The 17,021-nt window shown below is 47.2% G+C and overlaps 1 protein-coding gene and 1 non-coding gene across 2 annotated transcripts in view; one reads left to right on the forward strand and one right to left on the reverse strand.

The window, feature by feature from the left end:
- nup88 (nucleoporin 88) overlaps nucleotides 1–2,011 on the forward strand; it is a 51,642-nt gene extending 49,631 nt beyond the window's left edge. The window contains exon 17 of the mRNA XM_048557499.1: nucleotides 330–2,011. Within this exon, the coding sequence (XP_048413456.1) occupies nucleotides 330–393 (64 nt within the window). The 3' untranslated portion in view covers nucleotides 394–2,011. The remainder of the gene's footprint in view (nucleotides 1–329) is intronic.
- A 14,565-nt stretch (nucleotides 2,012–16,576) lies between these two features.
- LOC125464802 (5S ribosomal RNA) lies at nucleotides 16,577–16,695 on the reverse strand. Its single transcript, XR_007250091.1, has one exon. It is a non-coding gene; the product is annotated as a 5S ribosomal RNA (ribosomal RNA).
- Between the last annotated feature and the right edge of the window lie 326 nt (nucleotides 16,696–17,021).

Consider the following 17,021-nt stretch of genomic DNA (forward strand, 5'->3'; position numbering starts at 1 on the left):
ACTTGACTTTTCACAGGAGCTGTCAAAGTGGTTGTCTGTAATGTTGGATCTTTAAATTGCAGAATACAGCGGTTAGCTCATGTTTAAAAATGGAAGGCCATAGTTTTGACTTCCCCTAACTTTTCTGCAGCACAAGGAACCTTTCAGAATGTAGTATACCTCTGTATTCCTGAAAGAGTCCTGATTGCAATCTGTCGAAATGCAGAGCTCTGTTAAAAAGCAGAGTATCAGTCTGAGTGATTAGAAAATGGCTCATTATTTCTTGAAAGATGATGACTAGTACTAACTAACTGTTCATGTCTGTTTAATGTCTTAATTTTCTTTTTCAGGAGTGAACGTATTACTGAAATGGTGAGGAAAATTAATGACATCAGAACTCATGTGAACTTTTAGTCCTGAGCTTGTCTAATCTGCACAATGATGGAAGGCACGATGTTTGAAAATTCAGTGGAAGACAACCAATTCCACTGAAATAAGATTAAGGAAAACAAAAATGACAGCATTTTGGCTATTGCTGGTCCTACTCAAATTCCAGCTCCAATGCGTTTTGTACAGAATTCATTCTGGGTGGAATGTCACAAGGTTTTATTTTCAGTCGGCATAAAGACCCAAACTGGTGTAACCTTGCATCTCAGATCTTTTTATATAACAGTTCTTTAGTCCAAAGGAATCACAGAGACACTAGTGCTCCACCAAGAATTAGCAGATTTCCAATCATACAAACTGGTTCTTATGTTTCATAAACTCCAAATTACTAATTATCCACTTCTTGCTGGACTAATTGCCTCCAGTGGATGGGTTATTTTGTTTTTCTCTGATTTCTGCCTTTTGCTATGTACAGTTTCACCTTTTGCTGGAAATGCAGTTCTTTCTGTACAAGTCTAGCATCCTGGTCAAACACCCTACCAAATCAAAGCCTGATTCTAGTATTGTGTTTCACTCAAAGCAGCAAAATATTTGCTTTATTAGCTCACTTGGTCATTGCTTTAACCAGGGGAAAAATGCCCCTCTCTGTCTGAGGATCCTGTACTCTACATTATGTCTGCCACAGGGTAGATGAACCTCCATCCCTACAGCTGGTTCTGTTCGAAATCATACCTCTGGCATGACCACAACTATAGGCACATGTATTTCATGCTTATGCTACTGTTTTCTTTCACCTTTTAAAATCAATATTTCTGGGATTTTTTTGATGCATAGGGGAAACGTCCATACCTTTCACCAGTGTTTTGTAGTGTTTTTGTTGGACCAGTTTGGAAGGCCCTGCCCAATATTATAATATCCCTTGACAATGCTTGCAGTTTCAGTCTGCACACTTGTTTTACTGTTTAGGAGAAAGTGTCTAATTACATTTCCTGATCTCAACACTTGGGGGCAGTGTTGATACAGCCACCTGGCTTTACCTCCCTTGGCCAGCTGAGTGAAGAAACCAGCCTCACGCTTACTCTGGCCTTCTGACCAATGGCTCCCACTGAAAAGTCAGTGCAAGCCCAGTGACTGTGGGATCAGAATTTGGTCTGTATCCATCATTCCCCACAAAAAATGGTCACTTGGGTGAGATGATGGATAGGGGAGGTGGAAAGAGAGAAAACAGTTTGCACAGAAACTTTATTTGGCAGATGACAGTAATTTTGACAGGAGGGATGACAACTCCAAACATTTTTAAATGTTTGGAATATTTTGGAATATTGTTGTAAATGAATCTGACAAGTTTTGTACTTGTATCTAGTTTATTTTTGCAGCTTAACTGTTGACTTATGAAAAGCAAATGCTCTGTTTGGAGGTGTGATGCTACCGTAATTCTTTCATCCCAAGCCTGTAAATGTGAAGCAGAAGGAGGATGGAGTAATTTTAACTTAATATTACCCCAAATATTTTTTGATAAAATAATGTTAACATTTTCACCCAGATCTTACAGCCGTTCTTCAAGATCTTTTTGTAAAATGAAGTACCTTGATATGCAATTTTGTGTACTTTATGCATCCGTGTGAATAAATGCTTTTGTATGGTTTGTGTTGTATTGTTGATGAAAGAGCTAATTCGCAAGTTGTATAGTAAGGCTGAGGGAAAATTGAAAGAAAGAAGAGTACAGCACAGGAACGGGTCCTTCAGCCCTCCAAGCCTGTACTGACATGTTTTGCCCATCCATATTAAAACTGTCTTCACTTACAGGGCCTGTAGCCCTCTATTCCCTCCTTATTCATGTATTTGTCAAAGTGTGTCTTGAATGCTGCTGTTGTCTGCTTCCACCACCTCCTCTTGCACTCACCACCCTTTGTGAAAAACGTGCCTTGCACACCTATGTTAATCTTGCCCCTTCACACCTTGAACCTGTGCCCTATAGTTATTGACTCCTCCACCCTGGGGGACAGAGCTGCATACTTTCTACTCCATCCATGCCATTTGCAATCTTTTGCACTTCTTTCGCCCCTCAACCTCCTCCATTCCAGTGAAAGCAAACTCCAACCTTTCTTTCTTCATAGCTGAAATCCCCCATGCCAGCCAACACACTGGTAAATCTTTTCTGTGTTCTCTCCAAAGCATCCACATCCTTCTGGCAGTGTGGTGACCAGAACTACACACAGTATTCTAAGTATGGCCGAACTAAACTTCTATAAAGCTGCAGCATAACTTTCTCTATCCTTCTACTCAATGCACCTTGCAATGAAGGGAAGCATGCCATAGGCCTTTTTTTAAACTAGCATATTTACCTGCACTGCCACCTTTTGTGATCTGTGGACCTGCACACCCAGACCCCTCTGCATATCAATACTCCAAAGGGTTCTGCCATTCACTGTACACTTTCCACCTGTAGTTGACCTTCTAAAATGCATTACTGCACGTTTATCCTGATTAAACTCCATCTGCATTTTCCTGCCCATTGCCTCCAATTCTGCTGTTATGATGTCGCTTCTTATCCATTTCTTAACTGGAAATAGGTCAGGTGCCATCTGTGGGCAAGGAGAGAACACTTGGGTTGATGACTGTCAGTGAAAGATGTAACAGACTTGTACAGAGGCAGTGAAGGAAGCATAGTGGAAATACTGCAAGGGAGGGTGTGAGAGGCTTGAAAATATAGGAGCAGTCCCTTAAATGCCTGCCTCCATTCTGAATCATTGTTAATCATCAGCCTGACTGCCATGTACCTATATTATCCCTTCATGTCATCGGTATCTAGAAATATCTGCATTTCACTCTTGAATTTGCCTAATAACTAAGCCTCCATACACCACTAGAGTAGAGAATTCTCAACATTCACCATCCTTTGACAGATCCACTGGTGAAAGGATGATATATGACAAAAAACAGATCACAAAATTAAAATTCACCTGCAAGATGATGCCAATATGATTGTTACTGTGCAGACCAGTTGTCGTCGTCGTCGTCGTCTAGTGTGGTGGAACGCATTGAATCTGGAAGGCTAAAAGTGACTGATTGAAAGACGAGGTGCTGTTTCTCATTAAAATGATATGAGACCAAGGACAGAGAGGCCAGGATGGAACTGAGTCAGGAGTCTGTTGCAAGTGACTGAAGTTCAGGGCCACACTTTATGAACTCAAGCAGAGATGCACCAGAAGGTCTCACCCAGACTGCTTTTGGTTGTTATCACTGTAGACAAATTGTGCTGTTATAAGATAAGGCAACTGTGAGAAATAGGAACAGGAAGTATGTCATTCAGTAATCAAGCCTGGTCCATCATTTATTAAGAACATTGTTGATCTGCTTTATGCCCTCACCCACTTGTGGATTAAAACTCTAACCGATCTATCAGTGGCTCCGTGGTTAGCACGAATATTGAACAGCAACCACGACCCAGGTTCGATTCCACCCTGGCTGGAGTGACTGGCTGTGTGGAGATTGCACGTTCTCCCTGTGACTGCATGGGTTTCCTTGCAAAATGTGCAGGTTAGGTGGATTGGCCATGCTAAATTGCCTGTAGTGCCCATGGATCTGCAGGCTAGGTGGATTAGATATTGGAGGATAGGTCTGAGTTGGATGCTTGAAGGGATGGTGTGGACTTGATGGGATGAATGGCCTGCTTCCCAACTGCAGGGATTCTATGAGCAATAAAGGCTGAAATTCCATTTGCCATCTTAATTAGTTGCTGCACCTGAATATTAACATTTGATGATTCATGCGCAAGAATGCCCAGATCCTTCAATGCAACTCTTGTTTTGGAGAGTCTCTATATTTAAATAGTCTGTCATTTGACTCTCTAACTGAAGTGCATGACTACAGATTGTTATAGCATTTGACTGACGACAACGTGCAAAATTGCCCAGGTATGTCATGTACATAAAAAGCAGTAGAAGTCCAACACAGCTAATTATGGCCCCATCAGTCTACCCTTGATCATCAGTGAAGTGATGGAAGTCGTCATCAAAAATGCTATCAAGCAGCACCTGCTCAGTGATGCCCAGTTTGGGCTCCACCAGGGCCACTCAGCTCCTGACCTCATTACAGCCTTGGTTCAAACATGGAGAGTAGAGCTGAATTCCAAAGGTGAGGTGAGACTGACAGTCATGGACGTGAAAACTGGGTATCAAGGGCAGGCTCTCCATTGGTTGGTGTCCTACAGTGGAAGACAGTCATGGTTATAGAGTCATTGAATCAAATTGCATGGAAACAGACCCTGTGGCCCAACTTGTCCAGGTTTCTGAAACTAAACTGATGCCACTTGTCTATATTTGGCCCATATCCCTCTAAACCTTCCTTATTCACGTACCTAGATAATAAAATGTGAGGCTGGATGAACACAGCAGGCCAAGCAGCATCTCAGGAGCACAAAAGCTGACGTTTCGGGCCTAGACCCTTCATCAGAGAGGGGGATGGGGAGAGGGAACTGGAATAAATAGGGAGAGAGGGGGAGGCGGACCAAAGATGGAGAGTAAAGAAGATAGGTGGAGAGAGTGTAGGTGGGGAGGTAGGGAGGGGATAGGTCAGTCCAGGGAAGACGGACAGGTCAAGGAGGTGGGATGAGGTTAGTAGGTAGATGGGGGTGCGGCTTCGGGTGGGAGGAAGGGATGGGTGAGAGGAAGAACCGGTTAGGGAGGCAGAGACAGGTTGGACTGGTTTTGGGATGCAGTGGGTGGGGGGGGAAGAGCTGGGCTGGTTGTGTGGTGCAGTGGGGGGAGGGGACGAACTGGGCTGGTTTAGGGATGCAGTGGGGGAAGGGGAGATTTTGAAACTGGTGAAGTCCACATTGATACCATATGGCTGCAGGGTTCCCAGGCGGAATATGAGTTGCTGTTCCTGCAACCTTCGGGTGGCATCATTGTGGCAGTGCAGGAGGCCCATGATGGACATGTCATCTAGAGAATGGGAGGGGGAGTGGAAATGGTTTGCGACTGGGAGGTGCAGTTGTTTGTTGCAAACTGAGCGGAGGTGTTCTGCAAAGTGGTCCCCAAGCCTCCGCTTGGTTTCCCTAATGTAGAGGAAGCCGCACCGGGTACAGTGGATGCAGTATACCACATTGGCAGATGTGCAGGTGAACCTCTGCTTAATCTTGGGGCCTGGGATAGGGGTGAGGGAGGAGGTGTGGGGGCAAGTGTAGCATTTCCTGCGGTTGCAGGGGAAGGTGCCGGGTGTGGTGGGGTTGGAGGGCAGTGTGGAGCGAACAAGGGAGTCACGGAGAGAGTGGTCTCTCCGGAAAGCTGACAGGGGAGGGGATGGAAAAATGTCTTGGGTGGTGGGGTCGGATTGTAAATGGCAGAAGTGTCGGAGGATGATGCATTGTATCCGGAGGTTGGTAGGGTGGTGTGTGAGAACGAGGGGGATCCTCTTAGGGCGGTTGTGGCGGGGGCGGGGTGTGAGGGATGTGTTGCGGGAAATATGGGAGACACGGTCAAGGGTGTTCTCGATGACTGTGGGGGGAAAGTTGCGGTCCTTAAAGAACTTGGACATCTGGGATGTGCGGGAGTGGAATGTCTTATTGTGGGAGCAGATGTGGCGGAGGCGGAGGAATTGGGAATAGGGGATGGAATTTTTGCAGGAGGGTGGGTGGGAGGAGGTGTATTCTAGGTAGCTGTGGGAGTCGGTGGGCTTGAAATGGACATCAGTTACAAGCTGGTTGCCTGAGATGGAGACTGAGAGGTCCAGGAAGGTGAGGGATGTGCTGGAGATGGCCCAGGTGAACTGAAGGTTGGGGTGGAAGGTGTTGGTGAAGTGGATGAACTGTTCGAGCTCCTCTGGGGAGCAAGAGGCGGCGCCGATACAGTCATCAAAGTACCGGAGGAAGAGGTGGGGACACCGACGGAACCCCGCCCACGGCCGACGCCGATGGAACCCCGCCCATGGCCAACGGAACCCCGCCCATGGCCGACGCCGGCGAAACCCCGCCCACGGCCGACGCCGACGGAACCCCGCCCACGGCCGACGGAACCCCACCCACGGCCGACGGAACCCCGCCAACGGCCGACGACCTCATCGCTCCGCCCACAACCTCCACAGCCAGCAACCCCAGAGAACACAGCCACACTGTGCCCTGCCACATCTTCACCATCCCCCCAGACCTCCCACTGACTGAGGACGAACGGTCAGTCCTTAGCAAGGGGCTCACCTTTGTCCCCCTACAACCACACATCAACGAATACCAGTCACGGTCGGACATAGAGCAGTTTTTCCGCCGTCTTCGCCTCCATGCTTACTTCTTCAACCGGGAACCTAACCCTCCTTCCACTGACCCCTTCACCCGCTTCCAGCACAAGTCCTCCTCCTGGACACCACCCCCAGGCCTCCTACCCTCCCTCGACCTCTTCATCTCCAACTGCCGTCGAGACATTAACCGCCTCAACTTCTCCACCCCTCTCACCCACTCCAACCTCTGCCCGCAGAACGGGCAGCCCTCCGCTCCCTCCGCTCCAACCCCAATCTCACCATCAAACCCGCAGACAAGGGTGGCGCAGTGGTAGTATGGCGCACTGACCTCTACATCGCCGAGGCCAGACGCCAACTCTCCGACACCACCTCCTACCGCCCCCTCGATCATGACCCCACACCCGAGCACCAAACCATCATCTCCAACACCATTCACGACCTCATCACCTCAGGGGACCTCCCACCCACAGCCTCCAACCTCATTGTTCCCCAACCCCGCACGGCCCGTTTCTATCTCCTTCCCAAAATCCACAAACCTGCCTGCCCTGGTCGACCCATCGTCTCAGCCTGCTCCTGCCCCACCAAACTCATCTCCACCTATCTGGACTCCATTTTCTCCCCTTTGGTCCAGGAACTCCCCACCTACGTCCGTGACACCACCCACGCCCTCCACCTCCTCCAGGACTTCCAATTCCCTGGCCCCCAACACCTCATATTCACCATGGACGTCCAGTCCCTATACATCTGCATTCCGCATGGAGATGGCCTCAAGGCCCTCCGCTTCTTCCTGTCCCGCAGGCCCGACCAGTCCCCGTCCACCGACACTCTCATCCGCCTAGCTGAACTCGTCCTCACACTCAACAACTTCTCTTTTGACTCCTCCCACTTCCTACAGACTAAGGGGGTGGCCATGGGCACCCGCATGGGCCCCAGCTATGCCTGCCTCTTTGTAGGTTACGTGGAACAGTCCCTCTTCCGCACCTACACAGGCCCCAAACCCCACCTCTTCCTCCGGTACATTGATGACTGTATCGGCGCCGCCTCTTGCTTCCCAGAGGAGCTCGAACAGTTCATCCACTTCACCAACACCTTCCACCCCAACCTTCAGTTCACCTGGGCCATCTCCAGCACATCCCTCACCCCTGGACCTCTCAGTCTCCATCTCAGGCAACCAGCTTGTAACTGATGTCCATTTCAAGCCCACCGACTCCCACAGCTACCTAGAATACACCTCCTCCCACCCACCCTCCTGCAAAAATTCCATCCCCTATTCCCAATTCCTTCGCCTCCGCCGCATCTGCTCCCACGATAAGACATTCCACTCCCGCACATCCCAGATGTCCAAGTTCTTTAAGGACCGCAACTTTCCCCCACAGTCATCGAGAACGCCCTTGACCGCGTCTCCCGTATTTCCCGCAACACATCCCTCACACCCCGCCCCCGCCACAACCACCCTAAGAGGATCCCCCTCGTTCTCATACACCACCCTACCAACCTCCGGATACAACGCATCATCCTCCGACACTTCCGCCATTTACAATCCGACCCCACCACCCAAGACATTTTTCCATCCCCACCCCTGTCTGCTTTCCGGAGAGACCACTCTCTCCGTGACTCCCTTGTTCGCTCCACACTGCCCTCCAACCCCACCACACCCGGCACCTTCCCCTGCAACCGCAGGAAATGCTAAACTTGCCCCCACACCTCCTCCCTCACCCCTATCCCAGGCCCCAAGATGACATTTCACATTAAGCAGAGGTTCACCTGCACATCTGCCAATGTGGTATACTGCATCCACTGTACCCGGTGCGGCTTCCTCTACATTGGGGAAACCAAGCGGAGGCTTGGGGACCGCTTTGCAGAACACCTCCGCTCAGTTTGCAACAAACAACTGCACCTCCCAGTCGCAAACCATTTCCACTCCCCCTCCCATTCTCTAGATGACATGTCCATCATGGGCCTCCTGCACTGCCACAATGATGCCACCCGAAGGTTGCAGGAACAGCAACTCATATTCCGCCTGGGAACCCTGCAGCCATATGGTATCAATATGGACTTCACCAGTTTCAAAATCTCCCCTTCCCCTACTGCATCCCTAAACCAGCCCAGTTCGTCCCCTCCCCCCACTGCACCACACAACCAGCCCAGCTCTTCCCCCCCACCTACTGCATCCCAAAACCAGTCCAACCTGTCTCTGCCTCCCTAACCGGTTCTTCCCCTCTCCCATCCCTTCCTCCCACCCGAAGCCGCACCCCCATCTACCTACTAACCTCATCCCACCTCCTTGACCTGTCCGTCTTCCCTGGACTGACCTATCCCCTCCCTACCTCCCCACCTATACTCTCTCCACCTATCTTCTTTACTCTCCATTTTCGGTCCGCCTCCCCCTCTCTCCCTATTTATTCCAGTTCCCTCTCCCCATCCCCCTCTCTGATGAAGGGTCTAGGCTCGAAACGTCAGCTTTTGTGCTCCTGAGATGCTGCTTGGCCTGCTGTGTTCATCCAGCCTCACATTTTATTATCTTGGAATTCTCCAGCATCTGCAGTTCCCATTATCTCTTATTCATGTACCTGTCTGAATGTATTTTAAATGTTGTGAGTGTAATCCTTTGGCAGTTCATTCTACATGAGAACCATTCTTACCTGGTCTGGCCTATATGTGAATCCAGACCCACGGCAATGTAATTGACTCACAACTGCCCTCTGGACAATAAATGCTGCCTAGCCAGCAATCCCCTCATCCTGTGAATGAATAAAGGACAAAACATTGACCCTCAGGTCCCTTTTAAATCTTTTTCCTCTCACCTTAAAGATGGGTGGGGGGGCGTTTAAAACTAGATAAAAGATTTTCTACTATTCACTTTGTCTATGCCCCTCATGATTTTACAAACTCTACAAGGTCACCTCTTAACCTCTTAGAGCATGGATCAGTACCTGGTGCTATGATGTTGTGGCCATAACAGAGACATGGGTTTCTCATGGGCAGGAATGGTTGCTGGATGTTCCAGGGTTTAGAACATTTAAAAAGAATAGGGAGGGGGGAAAAAGAGGAGGGGGTGTAGCACTACTAATCAGAGAGGGTATCACAGCTACAGAAGCTTCCTTTGTCGAGGAAGATCTGCCTACTGAGTCAGTATGGGTGGAAATTAGGAACAGCAAGGGAGTAGTCACCTCGTTAGGGGTTTACTACAGGCCCCCCAATAGCAGCAGGGTGATTGAAGAAAGCATAGGTCGACAGATTTTGGAAAAGTGTGCACGCAGTAGGGTTGTTGTAATGGGTGACTTTAACTTTCCTAATATTGATTGGAACCTCCTTCGAGCAGAAGATTTGAATGGAGCTGTTTTTGTAAGGTGTGTTCAGGAGGGTTTCCTAACGCAGTACGTTGACAGGCCGACGAGGGGAGAGGCCATTCTAGACTTGGTGCTCGGAAACGAGCCGGGGCAGGTATCAGATCTTGTGGTGGGGGAGCATTTTGGTGATAGTGACCATAACTGCCTCACATTTTACATAGCTATGGAGAAGGAGAGGATTAGGCAGAATGGGAGGATATTTAATTGGGGAAGAGGAAACTATGATGCGATTAGACATGAGTTAGGAAGCATGGACTGGGAGCAGTTGTTCCATGGTAAGGGAACTATAGACATGTGGAGATGGTTTAAGGAACAGTTGTTGGGAGTGATGAGTAAATATGTCCCTCTGAGACAGGCAAGAAGGGGTAAGATTAAGGAACCTTGGATGACGAGAGCGGTGGAGCTTCTAGTGAAAAGGAAGAAGGTAGCTTACATAAGGTGGAGGAAGCTAGGGTCAAGTTCAGCTAGAGAGGATTACATGCAGGCAAGGAAGGAGCTCAAAAATGGTCTGAGGAGAACCAGGAGGGGCACGAGAAAGGCTTGGCAGAAGGAATCCGGGAAAACACAAAGGCATTTTACACTTACGTGAGGAATAAGAGAATGGTCAAAGAAAGAGTAGGGCCGATCAGGGATAGCATAGGGAACTTGTGTGTGGAGCCTGAGGAGGTAGGGGAAGCCCTAAATGAGTTTTTTGCTTCTGTCTTTACGAAAGAAACGAACTTTGTAGTGAATGAAACCTTTGAAGAGCAGGTGTGCATGCTGGAATGGATAGAGATAGACGAAGCTGATGTGCTGAAAATTTTGTCAAACATTAAGATTGACAAGTCGCCAGGCCCGGATCAGATTTGTCCTCGGCTGCTTTGGGAAGCGAGAAATGCAATTGCTTTGCCACTTGCGAAGATCTTTGCATCCTCGCTCTCCACTGGAGTCGTACCTGAGGACTGGAGAGAGGCAAATGTAATTCCTCTCTTCAAGAAAGGAAATAGGGAAATCCCTGGCAATTATAGACCGGTAAGTCTCACGTCTGTCGTCTGCAAGGTGTTAGAAAGGATTCTGAGGGATAAGATTTATGACCATCTGGAAGAGCATGGCTTGATCAAATACAGTCAACACGGCTTTGTGAGGGGTAGGTCATGCCTTACAAACCTTATCGAGTTTTTTGAGGATGTGACTAGAAAGGTTGATGAGGGTCGAGCTGTGGATGTGGTGTATATGGACTTCAGTAAGGCATTTGATAAGGTTCCCCATGGTAGGCTCATTCAGAAGGTCAGGAGGAATGGGATACAGGGGAACTTAGCTGCTTGGATACAGAATTGGCTGGCCAACAGAAGACAGCGAGTGGTAGTAGAAGGAAAATATTCTGCCTGGAAGTCAGTGGTGAGTGGGGTTCCACAGGGCTCTGTCCTTGGGCCTCTACTGTTTGTAATTTTTATTAATGACTTGGACGAGGGAATTGAAGGATGGGTCAGCAAGTTTGCAGACGACACAAAGGTCGGAGGTGTCGTTGACAGTGTAGAGGGCTGTTGTAGGCTGCAGCGGGACATTGACAGGATGCAGAGATGGGCTGAGAGGTGGCAGATGGAGTTCAACCTGGATAAATGCGAGGTGATGCATTTTGGAAGGTCGAATTTGAAAGCTGAGTACAGGATTAAGGATAGGATTCTTGGCAGCGTGGAGGAACAGAGGGATCTTGGTGTGCAGATACATAGATCCCTTAAAATGGCCACCCAAGTGGACAGGGTTGTTAAGAAAGCATATGGTGTTTTGGCTTTCATTAACAGGGGGATTGAGTTTAAGAGTCGTGAGATCTTGTTGCAGCTCTATAAAACTTTGGTTAGACCGCACTTGGAATACTGCGTCCAGTTCTGGGCGCCCTATTATAGGAAAGATGTGGATGCTTTGGAGAGGGTTCAGAGGAGGTTTACCAGGATGCTGCCTGGACTGGAGGGCTTATCTTATGAAGAGAGGTTGACTGAGCTCGGTCTCTTTTCATTGGAGAAAAGGAGGAGGAGAGGTGACCTAATTGAGGTATACAAGATAATGAGAGGCATGGATAGAGTTGATAGCCAGAGACTATTTCCCAGGGCAGAAATGGCTAGCACGAGGGGTCATAGTTTTAAGCTGGTTGGTGGAAAGTATAGAGGGGATGTCAGAGGCAGGTTCTTTACGCAGAGAGTTGTGAGAGCATGGAATGCGTTGCCAGCAGCAGTTGTGGAAGCAAGGTCATTGGGGTCATTTAAGAGACTGCTGGACATGCATATGGTCACAGAAATTTGAGGGTGCATACATGAGGATCAATGGTCGGCACAACATTGTGGGCTGAAGGGCCTGTTCTGTGCTGTACTGTTCTATGTTCTATGTTCTATGTTCTATGTTAACCTCCTATGCTCCAGGGAAAAATGTCCCAGCTTCTCCTTGTAACTCAAACTCTCTGTTCCCAGCTCGACATCCTTGTAAATCTTTTCTGAACCCTCTCTGATTTAATACTTTATTTCCTATTGCAGGTTGTTGGAGGCCAGTCATCTCAGCTCTAAGGATTCCTCAGGATAATGCCCAAGGACCAACCATCTTCAGCTGCTTCATAATGACCTTCCCTTCTATCATAGGGTTAGAAGTGAGGATGTTCACTAATGATTACACATGTTCAGCACCATTCATCACTCCTCAGATGTTGAAGCAGCCCATGTTCAAATGCAACAAGATCTGGACAATATCCAGGCTTGGGCTGACAAATGGCAAGTAACAAATAGCAGGCTATCACTATCACCAATAAAAGACATTCTAACCAATATCCCTTGACATTCAATGGTGTTACTGTCACTGAATCCCTCACTACCAACATCCTGCGAGTTATCAAACTTAACTGGACTCATAACATAAACACAGTGGCTACAAGAGCAGGGCAGAGGCTAGGAATAACTCAAGTCCTGACTCCCCAAAGCCTGTCCAACAAATGCATAGCAGCAGTGAGATGGAATACTACCCACTTGCCTGGATGAGTGCAGCTCCAACAACACTCAAGAAGCCTGACACCATCCAGAACAAAGCAGCCCACTTAACTGGCACTACATCCATAAGCATCCATTCCTTCCACTACCAAAGGCCAGTAGCAGCAGTGTTACTATTCACAAGATGCACTGCAGAAACTCACTGAAGATTCTCAGACAGCACCTTCCAAACCCCACAACCACTTCCACCTCTAAGGACAAGGGCAGCGGATGTATTGGAACACTATCACCCAAAAGTTCTCCTCCAAGCCACTCACCATCCTGACTTGGAAATATGTCACCGCTCTTTCATAACAGCCGGGTCAAAATCCTGGAAATCTTTCCCTAATGGCATTGTGGGCAAGCCCCCACAGCAGGAGGAATGCAGGAGTTCAAGAAGGCAGCTCACCACAGCTTTCTAAAGGGCAACTAGGGACAGGCGATAAATGCTGGCCACTAATGAATTTAAAAAAAAACTTTCTTCCATTAATGCTGCTTATCTGATGTCTTTGGGATGTTTATGATATCCATGACGATTGATGTAAAATATTGGTTTAAATTATCTGCCATTTCATTGTTCACTCTTATTCATTCACAAGCAGCATCCTCCAAGGTTCCCACATTTACTTTAGCTACCTTTGCTGATTCTTGTTTTGTGTCAGATCTCATAGCCCTTAACTCTTATTTTAAATATATTTTTACCTCCTCTTCAAATAATTTTGGGAGCCAGCTTCCACAACTGTCTGAGGCAGACAATTCCAAATATTCACTGTTCTCTAGGAAAAGTTATTGAAGCTCTTGCTTTAAATCTATTTTTGTGTTATCTCCAAATTTAGTTAGAGCGCATTCACCTCCTTCCTCAAGTTATTAAAATATGTTGTAAACAGTCGCAGTCCCAGAATTAGCCCAAATGGAACCTTTAAGATCAAAAGATATAGGAGGGGAATTGGGCCATTCGGCTGAACAAGCTTGCTTTGACAATTGATCATGGGTGATATTTTTCTGAACCCCATTCTCCCGCCTTCTCGCTATGACCCTTGATCCTCTTACCAATTCAGAACATATTACTCTCTCTTAATTACGCTCAATGAATTAATCTCCAATGCCTCTTGTAGCAATGAGTTCCACAATCAACATCTCTGGCTGAAGAACTTCTGCTTCATCTCAGTTCTAAAAGGTTATACTTTCACCCTGAGGCTGTGACCTCAGGTCCCATTCTCTCCTACTAATGGAAACATTGTCTTCAGGTCTACTCTATCCAGTCCTCTCTGTATTCTGTAGGTTTCAATGATGCACCTTATCTTTCTAAACTCCATAGTGTATGGATTTAGAGTCCTCAACCGCTTCTCATGTGACCAGCTCCTTATCCCCAGGATCATTTTTGTAAACCTCACCTGGACACCCTCCAAATGTCAGCACATCTTTCCAGGGTCCAAAACTGCTCACAATATTCCGAATGTGGTCTAACGAACGAAGCGCTTCAGCTCTTATATCCTAGCTTTCTTGAAATGATTGTTAATATTACATTTGCTTTCCTGACTGCTAATTGAACTTGCACGTAACCTGAGGAGAATTCGGAATGTAAGCTCCCAAGTCCTTTTGTGTGTCAGATTTCTGAAGCCTTTCTCTATTTATAAAATAGTCTATACCTCTTTTCTTCCTATCAAAGTGCATAATCTCACACTGTCACACAGGAGATACCTGTGATCCTGGGTAGATTCAAAACAGAAAGCTGAAACTTGAGTTGATATTCATGGGGCTTGTGTCTCAGCTGAAGGCAGTCACTGCGGACTGTGATGTGGCTGTGCAAGCGTTTTGTTTTAGCAGACATAACATGGTGTAGAGCTGAATGAACACAGCAGGCCAAGCAGCATCTTAGGAACAGGAAAGCTGACGTTTCGGGCCTAGACCCTGCAATTCCCTGGTGTTCTGGGAATGACTTCCCCCATCGAGGCAACTCTGAACCATTACAGTTAGGGCGTCTACCATGCGCTGGTCTAGTTCCTTTAACAACCTCGGAGAGAAACCGCCAAATGCCGGGCATATATCACCCTTTAATTCCATTCATTTCCTCATTACCGATGTTTTATTCGTGATCATTTTATTCAGTCCCAGTTCCACTTTTCATTTCATCGGGACTTCCGGAAAGCTATCTTTCATTTTTGCTGTAAATACAGCGGCAAAAGTAATTATTCAACATCTCTGCCATTTCCCATCGTCATTAACAACACCCTACTTTCGGTTTGAATGGACAAACACAGCACTTGACTACCCACTTTCCCTTTCGACCAGCATACAATTTCTTCCTGATTTCGATGTCCTTATTAAGTTTCCTTCTATAATCCCTTTTAACAGCTCTCCTACACTGCTTTGTGACCTTTGCTCGTCTTGGCATCTTTCCTCTTCAGCAGGATCTATGCTATCTTTTGTCCATGGCTGCTTTCTTCTGTGAAGCAGAGCTTTCCCATCTCAGGCGTATAAACTGGTTTTTGTCTTGTGTTCAATGTTTCTTTAAATATCCTCCACTGTTCTTCAGTTGTTTTAGCCATCAGCAGAGCTTCCCACATTATTGCGGACAGTCTCTGTCTCACCTCAGTCATATCAGCTTTTCCTACATCCTAAACTCGAGCAACTGATTTATGCTTTTCGCTTTCAAACACCGCGTTGAACTTGGTCACATTATGATCCCCATATCATTAATGTCCACGCACAATTCGGTCATTAATTAAATCCACTCAACACTCATTACTAAATCCAATATTGCTTCTCCACGTGGAGCATACAGGCCATCGGCAGTGGCAAACAATACTCTAGACATTCACTACCTTTCTGACTGGTGCTTGTTTACCTCTCCCAATCTATGTTAAACTTAAAATTCCTCACAAGTATTACTCTGGCTTTGTTACATATTGCCTGTTTTTCAGCATTTTTATAAACTATGACTTCAGAGCTGCTACCAGGGATGCTGTACGTATCACCTACTTCAGTTTTACGTCCTTTACTGGCATGGCACTTCGCTGGCAATTAGATCGAAGCGTTAATCTTCATTTGTGCCATTGCGTACACCTATGTTTTGTGAATGCTTCCCTAGTTTTTCACAATGACTCTTTGTACGTTTCTTATTTGCTCCTGTTGTATGATTATCATCAAAGTAATGACTGAACTTGCTATGTTTGCTGACCCATTCTCCTTGCCTTTAAGCCATGTCGAGACGCTGTTCTATGAAGTCAACTGGTGACTTCAGATTTGGTCAAACTTCCGTCACATACCAAGCTCTCACCGTGATGTTTTTTGCATTCGTGGCCTATCAAAACACTATTTAGAAGATTCTTAGCAAAGAGGGTCCCACTGACACCGATTGGGTAAGTATGGTAATCCAAAGTGAGGCATCAATTGGCAAACACAGCTATGTGTTCTTCAGTAAAAGACTTGCTGCTTTGTTGCTGGAGCTTTCGCTTCAATCTCAAGTATTCACGATGTTTTTGTGGACTGCAGGAAAATGAGTAAGAAAGACACGGGGCAACGGAAAGTGAAAGAGACAGGCAGACGGAGCGAACGAGCAAGCAGTGAACAGCACCTCGGCGGCTTGATGAATGGCAGTGTGAGTGCGCAGGGCTGCGGGCAGCCTCTGCTGGCTGCAAAAGCCTACAGCACCTGGTATTCCCAGGCGGTCTCCCATCCAAGTACTAACCAGGCCTGAGTCTGCTTAGCTTCCGAGATCAGACGAGTTCGGGCGCTTTCAGACTAGTATGGCCGTAGGCATTCAATAATGCCATTTCCGACTCTGTAAACCCACACTGACAACACTCCTATTTCATCATACCACCTGACTGACGAAACATTTCTTCTACCTTCGCCTTTCTCTTCTACCATCTTCACCGTCAATTCTTCTGCCCTACGTGCACGCACTCTCTCACACAAATTAAAAGCCTTTCCCTTCACTTTCAGTACACAACAGGGCCGTTTCACGCTCGCTCACTCTGCTCCATTTCACCATTCATTCGCATCCAAGCTTCTCTGCAACTAAACTCCTTTCTAAATTGTAAGCACAGTGACATACACCACCGCGCTGTTCATCTCCTGCAGC

This window comes from Stegostoma tigrinum, chromosome 27 (assembly GCF_030684315.1).
Source record: "Stegostoma tigrinum isolate sSteTig4 chromosome 27, sSteTig4.hap1, whole genome shotgun sequence".
NCBI lineage: Eukaryota > Metazoa > Chordata > Chondrichthyes > Orectolobiformes > Stegostomatidae > Stegostoma > Stegostoma tigrinum.